This window comes from Hydra viridissima, unplaced genomic scaffold (genome assembly GCF_058129835.1).
Source record: "Hydra viridissima isolate aposymbiotic clone 2 unplaced genomic scaffold, HvirCarnegie_v1 scaffold_1, whole genome shotgun sequence".
Lineage (NCBI taxonomy): Eukaryota > Metazoa > Cnidaria > Hydrozoa > Anthoathecata > Hydridae > Hydra > Hydra viridissima.
Genome location: NW_028324300.1, coordinates 15,878,161 through 15,898,129, shown reverse-complemented (window position 1 = coordinate 15,898,129; position 19,969 = coordinate 15,878,161). Strand labels below are relative to the sequence as shown.

Here is a 19,969-nt window from a genome sequence, read left to right as displayed (position 1 = left end):
ATTAAATAGACGTGACCTTCGGTTGATGAACTGTTAGAAACTAACTGAAGAGTTGTCATATCGAGACATGTCACTCCTACACTTCCGCCATATTCATTGCACGAGTTCAACGTTTCATGGTAACATTCACCGATGTAACTTTCATTGCCAGTGCAGTTTACGTTTCCCATGATGTAGTTGCTTAATGGTATTCCTCCAAAAAAATTTTCCTTATAAAACAGTGCTTTTGTACTCTCTGAAAAACCCAAAGTTTTGCATATCACACTTGCTGATTCCAAATTAAACCCGATGTAGCACACTGGTCTGTTAAAAATGAACACATCACCATAATACTTGGATTCTATAAACATTGAAAAATAGTTGTAGAATGAGAAATGGGCAAAAATAAACTGGTACAACTATACTTGTTATACTTGTATGCAGTTATACCACAACAAATTTATGCAATAGCAACAGCGTTATCAATAACAATTGAATATGCAACAATTATAAAACTAAATCTGTTTACTTTCTGCAAACACTTTTAATTCTGTGCTTGATATAATGGAACTTTTATTATGTGTATCTGTTATTGTACAGTTTTTCTCATCAAGCCAGTTTTCACAATCGTTATAAGAATCGCACCGCTTATTATGAGGAACACACTTTCGATCATAAGAGCAATAAAAATCATCAAAAGACGGACATGGATGCTCGCAGTTTAATTTACCAACAGTATCTGCCGCACATTCATAAACTTCACCATCAGTAGCGCGACACTTGCAAATTCTTCCTTCTCTAAAAGAAAGGTTCTATCAAGATTAAGAAAGAAAGTCAAGTCATATCAAATAATATTAACTTACTTATAAACAAGAAAACAAACACAAAGTTCTAACGGCAAACAAGGCATTCTTAAAAGTTTCAAAGTTCCTACGAGTGAAGCTCATACTGTCTTCCATGCAAGCATACTTTATTAAACAATTTTCAAAACTGGAAACTTTTAAAGAACCAAAGTAGAAAGTATAAGAAATATTCGATTTCTTATTTAAGTATTAGAAATTTACCTAACTGATACTTCACAAAAACCTTGAAAAATAGGGTTCAATATCGCATTGGAATAAGCTCTCTCATCGAAATTGCATACTTTTCCAAAGCAACATCCATTTATCAGAAATTTAGTTAATTCCTTATTATCCTCCTTCTGCTTTTGATTATGCCACCTTTTATGAAAAAATGATTTTGCAATTTCTTCACCCATATAATGCTGCCGGTATTCTTGTAATTGTTCGTTGAACTCTGAAAAAAAATGCTATTGTTAAACATAGAGTCTCAGAAAAAACCTCTTATTTTCACAATATTTTGCTTTAGATAAACCATCTTTGAGTACTGATGCCTGATATCGTATAAAAATGTTCTAGTGTATTGATGGCTTTAATTGCTAAACTTAAAGCTTTTTGGTTGAAATATGAAAACACCACCATTAAGACTGTCATAGAAGAGAAGATGTCAAAAGAAACAATAATATAAAAAGTAAGGTATGTGATTCAAATCGAAACTCTCATCGCGTAAAGTTTCGTCTTTTGTAACTGATGAGATTATGCTTAATGCTTTATTGTATTCCAAAGTGGATGATGTAATATGTTAAGTGATATTCTTTTTCACTTTTTAAAAAAGCAATTACTGTTGTTGGTTCGTTCATAATGCTTCAATAAAAAAAAATTTGATAATGGCGCAGTATAATTAGTTTGACGCGCTTTATTTTAGTTTCTCGTCCTTCTTTTTGTTTAACAAATTGATTTTTTTTTTTTAATTAGCTTTTACTACACACGCACGTAGGAGTATTTGACGATTTTAGCTGGCCAAAATTATTTCTCTCATTTTAACAGCTGAAAACTTTACCATATGACAAGAAATTGTAAATTAAATGTTTTTCGTACAAATCCAAGCCAGTGGCGTTCAATATAAGGGAAAGATGGGTACTTTAGAGATTACATTTTATTCTATTCAATTGAATATTCTTTATTTTCGTTGTTTTCAGTGTCGGAATCTTGGACTTCTCCAGGAAGAAGCAATTCCACAGCTTCTTTTGAAAAAGGCTTTGTAAGTTTGTGTTTCTTTTTCCTAATTCTGGACAACAGAGGGTCGGATGTTAACAATAACCTATTGATGATATCTTGGTTACAATCTTTTCTAGAAAATTTTCTAGCATAGCTAAGTCTGTACTCCCGGAAATGATTGTTTCTGGCTTTGGCAGCCTCTTCCGACATTTGTCCAATTGGCAAAAGCGCATTCTCTACTATATCAGGACCATGTACTAAAACTTTATGCAGAGTTGGAGTCATTGGACACCAGGGGTATAGTTCAACATAAAGCTTTGCAGTATCCAAAGTATACTGTTTGAACTTTTCTACATCAATCTTGTGGCCACTGGAAATTACTTCTAGGATAATTTTCATTCTGGAAATTAAACGGAAGTCTACTCCAGTTATATCTGCAGATGTTACTGGAGTAGACTTGAAGAATCTCCTGCTTGTGTTGCCGTTATTGGTATTCCCAAATCCAACCTTAGGTATGTCGACAAGAATGCCCATTTTGCTCTTGAATTCATCTTGGATTTTCTTTATCCTATCTGAGATGAGACTCTTCTCATCTTCATTCAGCCTTTTCTGACATTTTTTTTACAAGCAATTTATGATAGGTGAAGGAGACTTTCAAAACACCGTATTCTAGCATGCAGAATGGATAGTCCAAATTTGTAGCTGCTTTGATTGTCAACACATGTTCTGTCCAAATCATTAAATTGTCTTGATGTTGCTCCACAAATACAACATCGCATGGTCGATTTAGTGGTGGTTGCTGCGTTACAGACTTTTCCGTCGTTCATAGTTAACATCATCACATGTTCTACTGCTATGTCTTGAAATTGAGTTGGTTTCAAGCCTGCAATTTTGTTTTCCATGTAAGCAATTTCTTCAGCTATTACATCAGCAGTTTCTTTTATGAACCTAATTCGAATTGGCCTGCAAAACCTTGGAGACGATGGTGTAGGGTTTTACCAGATAACCTTTTTATTTACTCCACAAGTTAGCTGTAATGGAACCATTGAGCATTGAAATATACTGGCATCAGAATTAGAGCCATCCTCAAACTTTTGATTAAACTGTGTCTGCTGGGAGCCATCACAACCCCATTTCGTAGATAATTTCATATGTTTACGCCCACTTTCCGTTAGAGTCTTGATAACTTCTTCTAAATACAACACCAATCTTTCGGCAGTATGGTTTAACAGACTTTGTAAGTCTACTTTAGCTAAACTTTCTGTGACTGTGAACGAATCAGGATCAGGATAGCATGTTTTTTTTTTCTTCGACCAAAATACTGTAGCAGGGCCATTGCTTCTTGTGACTTGAGATTTTGTTAGGCCTGCGTCATTAAATATTAAAAGAGCCTCTAACGGTGTCAATGATTTTTTTGTAGGTTCAAGACTGCTGCGATAGGCTTTTTTATACTTTCCCGCTCGTTTGGGAGATGTTTTAAGATCTTTGAGGATGGTTGCAGCACTTCTTTTGTCACTTGTTGTCAAACAAGTTTCAGCTGCAAAAACAATAGCTTCTGGTTCCACATCTTTCCTGAGCTGTTCTGTTTTTCTCCTCTTTGAATGTTCACTAGAATCGACAAAACTTTTTCTTGGTCGTCCTGCTGATGATGGAGTGGATGGGGTACCCGGTATTTGGAAACTCCCTTGCAGCCAAGGGCCATGCTTCTTAATAAATATTTCATGAGTTCTGGATGAAGACGACCACATTTTTCTAAAAATAGCTTTCAACCTCGACATTTGACGCTTGTATGCTGTTTTTAGTTCTTCGGTATATTGATTTCTTGATAACAAATTTTGATCAGCTAAGTCCATTTTTTCATTGAAATTTGGAGCCTCCTGCTGCTGAATACTGTTGTAGAAATTCAAACGAGAGATTGTTTGCATTCCTAATGACCCATCTAGAAAAAAAAATTAAGTTGAAAAATTCATCTTGGACCTTGATGTGCTTAGAACATGATTAAAATTTAGATGGCATCAACAGGCAGTTGAAATTAAGATTTTTAAATAGCTAGTGGTATAAACTCATAGAAAAACGAAAAAAACTAAGAGGGTTTCAATGCGCACTACAACTTTTTCACTTTTAAAGTCAAAATTTACTTTAAAATTCGTTAAAAAAATGCTAAGTTTCATGGTACATAACTTTTGTGGTAATTAATATTTCAAAACGGTAGTAAGAGTAAATAATGTACATACCTGTCATAGATTCATCCATGATATAACACTGTAAAACGTCTGTTGTAAACACTTGTACACAACTTCAATAAACACCACTAAAATCGCTCGTAAATAAAATGAACCACGCAGTTATAGATCGGATATTTAACTAGATTGCGTAGTTCCAATTACTACTTTTATAACCAAACCATTAGCTGCTCATTAAGCGACCATTATCGAGAGATAATAAGGGTAGGTAATTAAGTGGGTACGGCCACTTTTAATAGTTCCAATTTTGGCCAGCTAAAATCGTCAAATACTCCTACGTGCGGCGTTCTTCAACATAATTAAAAGTAAGATGTTTATTGATTGACACGCAACTTGTTTACGAAAAAATGGTAATTACTAACCGGAAATGACAGATAAATTGACGTCAAGCAATTACCACTAACAACAAGTAAGTAAAAGAATAGAGCAAGTTAATTTAAAAAAAACAGAAAATCACGGTAAATCTGACAAAAACACGGATTTCTCATAAAACACGGAAAACACGGCAAATGACGAAAAACACGGAAAACACGGCTCCCGTGTTTTCGTGTTTTTCGCCTGTCCCTAGCGATGAGCAAACCTCTTCCAACTCGTGGTTTTGAATGGATGACTGAAGACGAGCTTTTAAATTGGAAATCCATGCCATATATTTTAGAAGTCGATTTACATTACCCTAAAAATCTTCACGACGAGCACAACGATTACCATTTGGCTCCTGAAAAAATGACCATCAACAAAGTAGACAAGCTCGTTTCGAATTTAAACAACAAAGAAAAATACGTCATTTACCATGAAAACCTTAAACTATATGAACGATTTGGACTGAAAATTACAAAACTACATCGAGGCATCAAATTTGAAGAAAACCCTTGGATAAAAGAATACATCGACAAAAACACCGATTTAAGAACAAAAGCCCCTAACGACTTTGAAAAGGACGTTTTCAAACTCATGAACAATTCCGTCTTTGGAAAAACCATGGAAAATATTGAAAATCATGTAAACGTCAGGCTGGTCACTAAAAAAGCCCAATTTCGAAAGTCGCACTATCTTTGATGAAAGATTGATCGCCGTGCACATGAAGAAAACAAAGTTGGTTTACAAGCCCATTTATTTAGGAATATGCATTTTAGATATAAGGAAGACCGTTTTCATTAAAAAAAAACCTTGAAGTTTATGTCTCAATAGCTAGTATTTAATATTGTCTCCTTAGTTTTTATAAATTATCACAAGTAACTACTTTAGTAAAAGTAAATATTTTTTGATATGCGTAGGACGAACAAAAGCGCGCATGTCCAACACTCTCAAGACTTAAGACTAGTTCAATCCTCAGCTCAATTTAGGATATTCAAACTCCAAAATGAGGCTGTTTGGCCTACTTTAAACGAGTCAACAGACAACAAAATTGTTGAGCATGACCTTCGTCAGAAGTTCGCCGCTGAAGGAAATAAACTCTCTGTATTCTTCGCATAGTCAAAAATCACATTTTCAAGGAACTTGGCACAATCATTAAGAACACTGACGTTGTTCATAGCAAGACTTTGGAGCAAATAACCAATGTACTTCTAGAAAAGGAATATTCAGCTAATTAATTGCTTTGAACTGTTGATAGAGGATCATTTTTAAAATGAGTTTTAGTGTTGTTAACACATCTCAGAACTCTGAACTCGATTTGGATATGATCCCACTAATGAAGTTTCACCTGCTTTTGTATATTGTTAACTATATTATTAACGAACTTGTCGCAGAACCGGCCGTAAGAAAGAGAGTTGCCTGAAAAACTGAATACTCAGATGCAACTCTTTCATGACATGCAATTTACAAAGCAAGAGCAATAAGCTGTTGCTGAAGAAAAGCACACCTTTCAACTTCAACATCGATTAAATTAACGATCATTGATTCAATTTTTAGACAAACCTCGGATGGGATCAAGCAATTGTACCTCTACTTCTTTGTCACTGTGACTCCTAAAGGACATACTTGCATAACTCATGTACCAGATTTCATGAAATACCTCTGCACTTTATTTGTGTTATTCATCAAACAACATAAAAAGTGCATTCAAGATTCAAAGACAACTGGAGAAAATGCAAAAGAAATATATCTCATCCAGAGTATGACTCAATGCTTTTTCAAAGCGTTATCAACTACAACAGCAAACATTTTTGAAGTCCTTTACAAATGTTTGCAAGAAAACACCCCGCTCATGGAAAAAAGGAATCATTTGCACAGAATTCATTCTGAATTGGCAAAAATACTGTTTATGATTCACAATAAAAGAAATGTTTTTTTTTATGTACTTTTTTTTGTAACTAGTGAAATTTTTATGGTTAACGAAAATATAGAAAAGTTCTTAAATCTGACGAACCCAAGGTGTTTTTCATTAAAATCTTGAAAATCAAATACCTCCTCGGATAAAATCCAAAGATTTCAAAAACTTTGCATAGCTACTTATAAATCGAGTAAAAGGTACCACTATTGACACCATAAGAAGGTTTTGGTTCAGCGTTCTTAATCTGTTACCATGGTTAAACGTTTCTCAGCAATTTTATTCAATCAAAAATGTTGTTTTCTTTCGATTTTTCTTCTCAAAAGGGTGTCCATTTAATTGATAGTTTCATAGAAACCATCAAAAACAACAGTTTTTGGTATTTTGGCTACGTAACGTAGCAACAACATGCAACAATTTAAAAGTTAGCATAGCAATGAAGTACAATAAAAATCTAAAAAAAAGAAATAACAGTAACAATGATAGTAGTCACCTGATTTAAAAAAACATCAGTTTGTTTTTTAAAATCTATTTAGTTTTGAAATCTATCTCAGGCCGTTGTAATCAACGGCCGGGTTAACTCTTCACTAAAAGTTCAAAAGTATCTCCTGCATTTTTATTTCCCACAAAACATGATTTTTTAAAGTTAGTTTTCGGTTTCTTTTATTTTCTTTGTTTTTTTTTTGTTTTAACTTTTTCATATTTTTTGTTGTTATTTTTTTTTATTATTCTTTTCCTCTTCAACATATCTCTATTCTTTTTTTTTTTCTTTTTCTTTATAAAAGTTTTTACCACATTTAACTCCAATCGATCCAGTATTTCAATTAACCATGACTGTGCTTGATCCCCAGTTAAATCCATGGCTATGACGTTTTATGAAGCTGCATGCTATTTTAAGCCATTTCCAACGGGAGAGTGCCCTAATAAGTGCCCAAATATTGAAAAAAGTCTTCGTCGTGTTATTTTATCGTTTTTGATGTCTTCTTACTTTGGAACATTATTGCCACGCTTCCAACAAAGCTCTTTCTTTTCGTTTCTAAACAGTTGCAAACCCAACACTCGTGCAGCACTACATTTCTCCGGTTCTTTTGTTATCAGTCCATACTGCGCCAAATGGTTACGACATTTTCAAGTGATGTCTTTTTCAAATTAACAGTTATGTCGTCGATGTATTGGTCTGTTGCTTCATTCATACCTGCATCGAGACTCAGCATTTTGCCTAGGATTGAAGAAATGATTTTTGGTGCGGAATTTAAACCAAAGCCGAGACGTGTAAGATAGTATTGCATCTTTTTGTAGACTATTACCTAATGCTTCCATAAAAACGGATCAATGTAAGTTTGCATGTAGGCACATCTGAGATCAAGCATTGAAAGTTCGTCATAAATTTTTCTCCATCTCCTCACTATTTCGTCGCATGCATCGCTTGAGGCATTATGCGAGTTAACATACTGATTCAACTCACGAAGGTCCAAAACCGGTCGTATTTTCCCTTTATTTTCCTGTTCAACTGCCATTACCAGGATAATCCCTTGTTTATTCTTTTTGCACAGTTTTAACCAACCGTTTTCCACCCATGAGTCCATCTTTTCGTTAAATTGATGTATTATTTGGGGTTTTATCTTATACTGTGCGACAGAGTTCTTCAGTTGAGGTTCATGGTGCTTCCATTTGTATTTAGTAGTCCACTTTGTGCCATCGAAATAAGCATCAAAATCCTTGTCCGTCATAGTAACATTGTTGCCAACAGATTTTTTCTTCTTACAAATTGAAACAAAACCAAACTCGATCTTTCCATCGTAAAGGTCCACTCCTCCACAACGATTAATAATATCCATACCAATAACAGCGTCAACACCGTCGAGAATGCTTCTTAAAATCATTACTAACGCCTGTGGCTGTTTTCCAGCTATTACCAATGTTATCATCGCTTCTCCCACTGTTTCCACAAGTTCTCCGTTTACAGCAAATACCTTGAATTCTTTTCTTCTGATGTGAACAATTGCTTCCCGAGCCATTTTTCTTGAAATAATGGTTCGGGCATATCCACTGTCGACCAGTGCTTTTGCTGCAAACTTGTTCACGTTTACTATGCATATTGGGAGCGTCATTAGTTGCTCAAGGGAACAGCTGGCGCTGGCAACTCCCCACTTGAGTTTCCCTGTTGCGATGAGCAAAATCTTGCAATATGGCCAGTTTTTTTGCATCGAAAACATGTTATTACACCATTAGTATTCCGTTGCTTTAAAAGACAGTTTCGAGCAACGTGTCCAGGTATACCGCAGTTATAAGAATTAAAACCATTAGAGGATGAAGATGATCTATTAGCGTTTTTGTTGATTCTAGAGATTGTCGTTGAAACACATTCCTCTTTTGTTGGTTCCGATAAAAGCACTCTTGCGTGGTTTAACGCGTCCTGCAAGTTGATCCCAAATATCTTTACTTGTGCTCGTAACTGCTTTGAAGCTTCACCTGGCAATCCAGTTATAAACGCTCGCTGCAGCAACTCTTCATTTTCAACTTTTGCCAGTCTCATAAGTTGACACAAGTTGGCCATGTAAACATCGACGGATTCACCTTCGTTCCATCTCCGATCCCTAAACAGCTCGTAGGCTTCAAAACTATCTATTGCAAACTCACCCAATAAAGCTTTTTCAATATCCGCAGCGGAGGTATTCTTGCTATCGCTAAGTTGTTTATATAAGGCAAATGAACTTCCTTCGAGAAATAACGGAATTATCAAAGACAGATCGCCCATCTTTTGTAGTTCACCGACCAGTTTAACTTTCTTCAGCCATACTACCTCATCGCCAGACCCATCAAGTTTTTCAATCATTTTTGCTATTGGTGCCATACTGCCGAAATAGCTTGTAAAATCAAGACGAGTATGCAGTGGCGTACCAAAGGTGGGGCGGGGGGGCGTCCGCCCCAGGCCCCGTCTGGGAATAGGCCCCCAAATGTTAATACAATTTATATTTTTTTTACTTCAGCCGGATTTTGTAATAGTCAAAATTTTTGTTCTGTAATCATAATTGTTTACAACAAAAATGAACCTGAAACATGATCGTATCTGCTTGCCAAGAAAATAAACATCCACAGAAAACAAACCAAGATGTAAGAAATTGAAATGATATCTTGGCCAGTAACAACCACCATGAGTGTTTTTGAGGCCCTCCGCGAAGCTTCCTCCCCCACACCCGCGAGTACTAATAAATAGATTCGCCCACCCTACCTACGAGTCTATGGTTCATGATGGTTTAGGCAGACTGACAGATATTTATGTTGTTTCGTTAATGTGATTAATATACTCTATCATTCAGTACCTCAATAATTCGAGAGCAAATCACGTCTTCAGTTCGTTATCACCAAGTTACATGGTAAGTTATAATTTTATTCCTGCATATAGGCCTAACAAGGCTACGTGAGAAGATTTTAGTTATCATATTATAATTTTATATCACACGTCGTTTTATGTTGAAGCCTCATAAGGGGCCTGTCCTTAAACACTATCCGTATTGTCAATTAAATTACTTGGTTATAAATAACTAATTTTGACCTTAAAAATGAGTAGGCCTAGCGTATTTTGGTAAACAATAATTTTTATCAGTAGTACGAAAACATTTAGTTTTGATATTGTTTGCTCGTCCTATCGAATTTCCCATATGGAAGGAGCTATTATCATAGGTGGAATGGACAAATTTAAGCACGAGACCATGATAACATTCATTTTGGGGGCCCCAGATTCCGAAAACATTAAAATTAAAATCGTTTTTTTTTAAATCCCCCATATTATTCTTATGGTTCATAAATCCAATTAATATCTAGCTTATTTGTGAACATTAATAAATATAATAAAGATAATAATTAAAACAAATATAATAAATACAATAAATATAATAGATATAATAAATATAATAAATATAACAAATATAATTATCATAATAAATTTAATAAATATAATTAATATAACAAATATAATTAATATAATTATATATATATATATATATATATATATATATATATATATATATATATATATATATATATATATATATATATATATATATATATAGGCCCCATTTACCAAGTGCCGCCCTAGGCCCCAAAACATGTTGGTACACCACTGCGACTATGTTTTTCACTAGAGTTATATATTTCTCTCACTCTCTCAGCTTTATTTTCCAAATTCATTGTGCACAATGAATTTATTGTGTACAATGAATTTTGTACAATGAATATGACGCACGCGCATTGATGCAATTTTTTTTACGCTAATTACAGCACCTGGAACTTTTATTTGGCTGGTACATATGTTCAATATTGTATATTAAACATTGATGTTAAATAGAAAGATAAAAAGAACTTGTTTTTTAAATCTAAACAAAAAAAAATTAGCCAATTAACTTTAAATATTTAACCCTCTCTGTAACTTAATAAAAATAAGGGAAAGCGTAATTATATCGAAAATTAACTGATCGAAAAAATGACTAATATCGAACAATATCGAAAACAATAAAAACGGAATAAGATCGAAAACTCATTTTAATGATTAACATCGAAAATATGATTCCTGATCTCTCCAATTTTTTTTTTTTTTATTTTATTCAAAAACTAGAACTAAGAGAAAATCTTAAGAAACTTTTAATACTAGGTCACTTTTCAATAAGAAACTTATTTAAGAGTTCGATGAATACTTCCTAGCTTTTCACCTAAATATCGTATCAACTTTACACGTAGTTAGCATATCTACAATGGAGAACAGCAGTTTAAAAGAATTGTTCAATTTGAACGACAATAAACAGTTTAATTTGCACGTGCAATGAAATTCAATTCGATTTAAGACTTAAAATTTAAGAAAATTTTAAGAAACTCAATATTCCAAAATGTCGTTAGAGAACTTATCAAAAAATTATAATGAAACTGAAGGAGAAAGAAAAAATTAAAAAGTTTTTTGGTCTGGTGATTTTGGATACACTAAAGATAAACTTTATAAAGATATTACGAAACTGCCGTGGGGTCAGTGCGGAACGCGATTATACTCTTTTGCGCACCAATCTTATTCAAATTAAAAATTCGGAATTCAACAACTGAATTGTTAATTAAACTTGTTAATAAAGTTCTCCGATCATTTTTTTTACAATAATTACAAAAGTTTTCATTATAATGACAAAAACTGTAATTAATAAACTTTACAAAAGTTACAATGATAATTACAAATATTATGAAATTAATTGCGAAGGAATGTCACAGTATTCCATATTGGAAAGTGTGCCGAAAACAAAAGTTTTGCTTTGATGGCACTTCAACGAAACTCTACATTCTGCATTTTTCACAATTGCAATTTTTAATGAAAGGAGTTTCTATATGGAAGTTTCGCCTGAGCAAAAGATATAAAAATCATTGAAGCATTGAAAGAAGTTAAAACATTGCTTTAAAAAAAAATTTTATTGAAATAATTTTCTATAGGCGAACTTTTTGCTGCATAAATTGTTTATAAAACTAATATTTAAAAAAAGGTGGTCACAATGAACTTATGTAATTTTCATTTAGGAAAATGTTTTTTCGATGGGTGGTTGTAGCTATCTGTTTCTTGTATTGGACAGCTTGGAAATGTGAAGCTAGGTACCGGAGAACTCCTGTAAGTTTAATGCGTTATTAAAAAAAAAAAGCTGGAGTTTAAATATAAAGCATAGAGTTTAACAAATGTATAATTCTAATACTTTACAACGCGTTTTCCTGTTCACAAACGAGGTTTTCCGATCATAATTTATAATAAAATTGCGTCATGTAGTGTCCTGTCATGATAAAACAGCGCTATAACAAATGGTCAAGACGCTCGATGCCAGAAATCGAGGATAAAACGATGCGACTCAGTTAAGAGTAAAATGGATTTCAGTGAAATACTTTTTTACTCTTAACCAAGTTTATGAAATCAGGTAAAGTCTTGTAAGATATTTTAAAAATATTATTGAGTAGAATATCATAGCAACATAATATGGTACAAAAAACAACTATCTGCTTACATTAGCTTATCGATATCACGTTGGTGATAGTGGTGTGTCACATAACAGTGCCATTGCTGCAGGTCATGAGTGCCAACTCTTAAAGTCATCAAAGTTAAAGCAGATAAATATTTATAATAAGGTAGTTGAGAATCTCTCTAGAAAATCAGAATTAACCATTATATACCTTGTTTAAAATAGGGTAGGTGCAAATTGAAACAGAACTCAAAAGACTGGCGGCATATGCACTAAACATATCAAAACCAGGTTTATTTTAATGGCTATCTGCCAAAAGAAGTCTGAATTGCTTGTCCCAAAGAGTAAATAGGCTTTTTCTCTCATTTCTGAGGTGGGAAATGAGATCAACAGCACGGCAAACTTTATTACGATGTTTTTTGACTAAAAAACTCTCACCAATCAGCCTGTTCAGTTAAGAAGTTGAATAAGTATTGATGCTGCTATAAAATAAGATGAATCATTTCAAATAACTAAAAAAAACAGAATTAGTTTTTATTTGTCTAAATTTATGATCTACAACTTTGTGATTATGTTATAAAGTACATCGAACACAATAACTTTCAAAATAAAGAAAGAGAGAGAAATAGACAAATAGCAAATAGTAATATAAGATAGAGAGAAACATCCAATTAATATAAAATAATATAAAAGAGAGAGAGAGAAAGAGAAAGAGAGAGAGAGAGAGAGAGAGAGAGAGAGAGAGAGAGAGAGAGAGAGAAGTTCCTAAATACTATGAAATAATGCAAAAGAGAAAGAGAAATAATGCAAATAATAAAAAACAGAGAGCAGCCGTTCTAGTCAAAGCTGAAATTCCTCTGGTGGAGGGCTGTTTATCACATAATCGTTTCTCCTGTTCTAACAAGAAACTAAAAAAGCTTTTTACGCTACTTATACCACGCCGTTATCAAAATAAACTTTTACTGAAGCACTATTACAGAATCAACTACAATAAATGCACTTGTCAGATGTGAAAACGAACAACACATCACTTTTTCCGTAATCCACTTTGAAATACAATAAACCTTCAAGTGTAACTTCATTAGTAAAAAAAGAGAACGCTTTACACCATGAGTATTTTAATTTGAATCGCATAACTTACTGCTTACATCTTCGTTTCTTTTAACATTTTCACTTCTATGACACTCTTAACAGCTGTATTTTCATATTTCAACCAATACGTTTAAGGTTTGCATTTAAAGTTACCAACACACTTGCGTTTATTAATGCGATATCAAGCTTCAGTTACTCAACGATTGTTTATCAAAAGCTAAATATTGCTATAATGAGGTTTTTGTCTAAAACTTTATGATGAATCAATGCAATTTGTTTCAGAATTCAACGAACAGTTACAAGAAGAGTATCGACCAAATTACCATGGATGATAAAAAGGCAAAATCATTTTTGTATAAAAGGGATAATACTGAATCATTGAGGGAAGAATGCTGCGGTGAAAATGTTTGCCACTTTGAAGAGAAAGATGAAATCACTACGTCATGGGATGGAGTTTATCAAATATTGTGTGAAATATCAATAAGGTAAATAATTCTAACGGTTAAAAGAGAAGTCTGAGCATTTTATACTTTGTGCTTAAATTCTTTAAAAGTTTCCTGCCTTGAAAAATGTTTTGTAAAGCATGCTTGCATAGAAGGCAATATGAGCTTTTGTTCGCATGAGTGTGAAACTTCTGAGAATCATTTATCTATCGTTAGAGCTTTACGTTTGTTTTCTGGTTTATAGATATTAGTTAACAGTATTTGAACTTTGTTTCTCAGACTTGATTATTTTCTCAAAACTTGATTACAACTTTCCTCTAGAGAACAAAGAAAATGCACGTGCGGTTATCGAAATGATAAATATTTTGAATGCGCGGCAGATATTGTCGGTAGAAAAAACTGTGAGGATCCATGTCCATCTAACAACTTTTATTGCTCTTATTTTCGAGTTTGTGTTCCTAATGAATTACGATGTGATTCTAATAACGATTGTTATAACTGGCATGACGAGAAGAACTGTACAATAACAAGTAAACATACTAAAAGTAGCGTTTTATTAAATACAGAACTAAGAGTGCTAGACGAAAGTAAGCAGATTCATTTTCATTGTTGTTGTAACTACTTCTGTTGTTGTTAATGCTGTTGCCTTTGTATTAATGTATAGTGTGTGTGTGCAATCATACTATTATGCATAATAGTTACATAATTGTATGATTTTATTGTTATATCAGTTTATTTCCCCTTTTATTATTTTACAACCACTTTTGAATGTTTATAGAATCCAAGTATTATGGTGATGTCTTCATTTTTAACAAATCTGTGTGCCATACTGGGTGGAACCAGCAATCAGCAAGTGTGATGTGCAAATCTTTAGGTTTTTCAGAAGATACGAAAGCAATTCCTACCATCAGTAGTTTTTTTGGACCATCAAAAATAATCAGTTACATCATGGGAAATGTAAACTGTACTGGTGCAGAAAGTTTTATCGGTAGCTGTTATCATGAAACATTTAACTGGTGCAATTTATACAGTGGTGCAGGAGTTGCATGTCTCGATATGAGAAGTCTTCAGTTAGTTTCTAACAGTTCATCAAACGAAGGTGATGTCTTTTTAGTAGGTTTGCCATTTGCTTCATCTACTAATAATGATGCTTTACCAGATTGGAGCGAAAAAGAGGCTCAGGTTGTTTGCAATTCCTTATTTGGAGATGAATTTGGTAGAGGTACCAATGGTGTTCCAGTTTATTCGTATAATATGTCTAAGATAGCATTTAATATGTACTGCTTAGGATTAAGTTGTCCTGATGAAAAAACAAACTCAATAACACAGTGCCGAATATTCATTCAAAAATTCTGCCGCGCTTATAATAGAAATGTAAAATGCGCTAAATGCTCTCCAAATAAGTTGATAGGAATATTAGACGAGGTAAATATCGAAGGAAACTACACTGAAATAACTAAATCAGCAAATGATGCACTTTTGGATCTGGATCAATCATGTTTCTTCTGGACAGATTGCCATCTTCCTGATCCACGTTATCCTGAATATTGCTTAGTGAGGGGACTTCTTGATGATATCTTATCTTTAGCAAGCAATAAAGAAAAAAAAAGCGTCATTATTGAGACCTCAATTAATCCTTTCATGTTACTTAAAAACAACATTTGGAACCAAAAGTTTTCACAAATTCAAGATCAAATCAATAACTTGGGAAATGCTCTGACTTCCAATATTGGAAAATACTTCAGTGACCTTGCAGATTTTGACGAACAAATAGCAGGAGCAGGTGATACGTACGGTCAGGGTGACTGGACGGAAGCTCGTAATATGTTGGAAAGTAAGCAAAAAGAATTTGCAGATGAGTTAGAAGATATATTTATTTGTGCGTTTTCAGTTACTTCAGCTGACATGTTACAAAAGGTTGCAGCATTAGCTTTAGCTACTGCTCAAATGGGTAATCCGATTGGAATGCTTGTTGAAGGCGCGGGCAATATTTTGGAATTTCAAGATCGACTGAGCGAGGTTGTGAAGTCAGCTGTCGTCCTTGCAAGACTTTCAAATCTAGTTAACAAATTTTTACCAAATTTAAACGACCTCTCGTTATTAATGTCAAAAAGATTTAAGGAAAATGAAAAAGCGTATGAAGATATCAAAGAATTTTTAACTCTTCTTCGAGGAAAAAGATTTACTTTAGGACATGCAAAAGATTTCCTTAAGGCTTACCACGACTTTACTCCTGCTCTTTCTGACGACATGGTTGATGAATATGGTGGTTTGCTGGAAGAAATGATAACGGAATGTTGCAATGTCATTGAAAACCCAGAAACAGCTCTGGGTGGCATTCCAGCACTAGTCTCAATAGCATTGGGTAAATGCCCAATGGCAAGAAAAAGTGTCAGATCAATCAATGTTTTACTTGGCACTATAAGCTCAAAACAAACTGAAATAATGGATAGTTTTGCACAAGTTGCCAGAGCAAAACTTTCAGCATCCAACGCCCGCCATTTGAGAGACTCTTTACAGAAAAATTCCATCCAAAAAGTTGAGGCAAAAGTATTGGCTTTGAAAGCATTTTCACTGCTTAAATATCATAAATTAACTTTAATAGAGAATGCATGTAACTATCTTACGTATATGAACTTTGGTGAGGAGCATCAAGAATGTGCAAGGCTCCTTCGAAATCCGAACGGTGATATTGATTCTCTAACTAGTATGGAAACGTGTCGCATGTCTGAGTGTCCCAATGCTTCACCTATATCCGGTGTTTTTAGAATTCCAGCAACGTTCGGAGTATTTGAAAAGGGCGCCTTAGATTTGTCGAGTTTGTATTCTATAAAAGACAACAAAACAAATGGAAGCGCTTTACTTGTGATCTCTGATCGCGAGTGGTTAGTCGAAAACAAATGGATTCACTCATACCAAAAAGGACCATTTTTCCTTCAGAGTCTTAAAATACATCTTCCGCCGATGTCATCACATACGCATACCTATACAATAAAGACAGTTTCCTTTGCAAGTGAGTTAAATGGAAAATCTTATGCGATTGATAAAGGAACTGTAATCGAAAACAGCTATGATGAAAACCCGTCGAGGAATTGCAAATTACCAAACCCATACAATAGAGAGGCTTGCAATGCTACATTTAGAAAATATTGTATAAGTACAAACGGTAATGTTAATGGCAAACTTTTACCCCGTTTAGAGAATTCGATTTGGAAAGTTTCCCTTAGAAGTGATCATGCTTTAAAAGTTCCGTATCCAGCAGAAAAGTTTTATCTATATGCTGAAGCGACGTTTTGGTATAAAGGAGTTGCAGATAAGAAAAAAGCAGCTCGTCGAAACAAAGTTAACTCAAATTACCTCAAATGCTGTTTAAATGAAAATAAGTATTACAATCCGTTTGATGATCGTTGCGAATCCTGTCCGGAAGGTTCCGAACCACGTCTTTATGATTACTACTGCGAGAAATGTCCGGCTGGTTATGAAACAACTGAGGATTTATATGGATGTCAGCCATGCAAGCATGATTATTATAAAGAAAAGGCTGGTCCTGGAAGTTGCCAAAAATGTCCTGAAGGTAAGGTTGCTCTTGGGGAAGGATCAGAATTTTGTATACAGGAATAAAAAGAAGTAAATGCTCTTGATTTTGACGAGGTTAATATTTATAGAATACGGTTTTTATCAGCAAAATACTAAAAAATTCTTAAGTGATGGTATTAATTTCCAGCGCTTCCCTTACGCGAGTTTTGAAAAAAATACATTCCTCCCTCATAATATGAATTACAAAGACCAATGCCCAGAAAACATCGGATGTTTAGCCAACCAAATTTATTTCATGATTCGACAGATTCCAATTAATTTATTTTGAAAATATATTTTATTTTGATTTATATGTGTTTTATATATATTTTAGTTGCCAAATCCTTTTTTTTCGTGAATATCTTTTACATGGTAACGTTTAACTTAGGTTTAACTTTCAACTTACATTAAACTAGTATCAGCTGCTTACACATGTCAATATTTATAAATAAAAAATTTATATATTACCTATTATAAAAAAGTAACTTTAAAATATTATCACTTGAGTTATATTAATAATAATATTTTATAATAATATAAGTAAAATTTATAATAATATTTATAAATAGTAATACTATTTATAAATAAAAAACATACTGCCTATTACAAAAAACAATTTCAAAATATTATTACGTAAGTAATAACATATTAAAATTGATTCTTAAAACAGAAAACAATGGAAATATTCATACTTAAGTAATAATATTTTATATTACTAAATTTAGTAATATAAAATATCAATACTTAGTCCTTTTAACCATCTGCATTGCCTGTTGAATTCAAGTTAGAAAACTAACGAAAGATAAAACGACAGTTGAGCCACAAACGCTACAACTTTGCTCAATATCAAACAAGCCAATCGTTCATCATCACTTGCAAAACTCGAAGGGAAAAAAAAGTATCCACTTTGCAAAGTAAAAGCTTCAACACATAAAGCATCACATAAATCAGATTAAACTTCAGAAAAACGTTATACAAAATGCTTGTCAATCTTTGGTTATGGACTTTCTCATTGTTGTACTCCTGAAACTAGACACAAAAATTAAAGAGTCATGGCTGGTGCAACAACTCTTTTAAAAACCCCTCTCTACACTAAACATTGTACAAATTCAGCAGAACATTCAGCTTTCTGAATGAAATTAAATCAATATGATTAGTAGAGCCTAATTTTCAAAATTTACTTATGCTGAGTAGATGTTTGGTGACTATTGCACAGTAACCAGTGTTAGCTTGCCTGACAACAATAAGAAACACGAACTTGTTCACTATCGTAGTATTAGCAGTAGATACAAAATGCGGGTTCTGGGACATTGATAGCTTTCCCATACTTAAGGGTGATACCTTTGATGTGATGACTTACCTTTCTCATGCGTGTTCTGGGACATTGATACCCTTATATATTGGGGGGTTGTATGTTTTTTCCAAAATGGCGTCGTTTTTAAATTCTTGTTAGGGTTAATGTTTTCCAAGATGAAGAAGTATAAAAATAATCTTGTTATTTCTATATTTTTTAAGAAGTGTGTTTTTTACCAAGATGACTTACCTTTTATTTAAAAAAATTTCTTACCGTAATGATTATTCAAGAGCAGGTCTTGTTTTGTAGTGTCCAATGGCCAAGGTGTGAATCTTTTGTGAGATTATTTAGTTGATAAAATTGAATTTGAACTAAATAAATTTCTTTTAGAATTAAAAAATGGATTGTATAAATGAATTTAGTCTTATTGAGATTCTTAGCGGTGAAGAGGTAAGTTATTATTTTGAAAAATCAAGAGGTTTTCTTAAATTTGAAAAAAACGTTAGAAAGCTGCCAAAGTCAGTCAAAATTGCCTTTATTGAAATGATTCAAATGCTACCATTCGAAGAAGTTTTAAATAAATTAAAATCAAAGATCTTGTAATAGTGGGATAATAAAACCTCGTTCAGTAAAAAAAATCTATCGTAATTATAATGAAGACATTGCTAAAATTACGAAAACAAATTTCAATATGAGTAAAATTAAACAATAAGGATTTTTTTTAATTCTGAAGGATCTAAAAAGCTTTCTTACCGATTTAAAATTATTTTCTTATTTAAAAATGTTTTTAGCGAGAACAAAGCATGCAGGTGAAGTGAAAGCGTTGTTTGATCTTTTGTTCAATAACATGAGGATGGTGTGTTTGAGAATAAGTAAAGAAGGGATTAGTGTGAGAACAAAAACAACGGTAAATTTAATGTTTGGAACTTTTATCAGATCGGTTTGAAGAGTACGTGTTTGATTTTGAGAAATCGTTGCATGTGGGTGTTGAGAGTTATGTGAGTAAGTTGTTTAAAACGGTAAAAAGTGGTAGCGAGT

General features: G+C 33.3%; 1 protein-coding gene and 1 long non-coding RNA gene across 2 annotated transcripts; one reads left to right on the top strand and one right to left on the bottom strand.

Moving 5' to 3' along the window:
• Positions 1-11,131: 11,131 nt before the first annotated feature.
• LOC149893557 (uncharacterized) lies at positions 11,132-19,753 on the bottom strand. Its single transcript, XR_016447733.1, has 4 exons — positions 19,685-19,753; positions 19,205-19,302; positions 12,738-13,008; positions 11,132-12,649 (listed from the first exon to the last, which is right to left on the bottom strand). It is a non-coding gene; the product is annotated as an uncharacterized LOC149893557 (long non-coding RNA).
• On the top strand, positions 12,047-17,762 carry LOC149893558 (uncharacterized). Its single transcript, XM_090073125.1, has 4 exons — positions 12,047-12,186; positions 13,901-14,103; positions 14,383-14,648; positions 14,840-17,762. Exons 1-4 carry the CDS (start codon positions 12,103-12,105, stop codon positions 17,680-17,682), a joined length of 3,396 nt encoding a protein of 1,131 aa, XP_089929251.1. The 5' UTR covers positions 12,047-12,102; the 3' UTR covers positions 17,683-17,762.
• Positions 19,754-19,969: the final 216 nt, after the last annotated feature.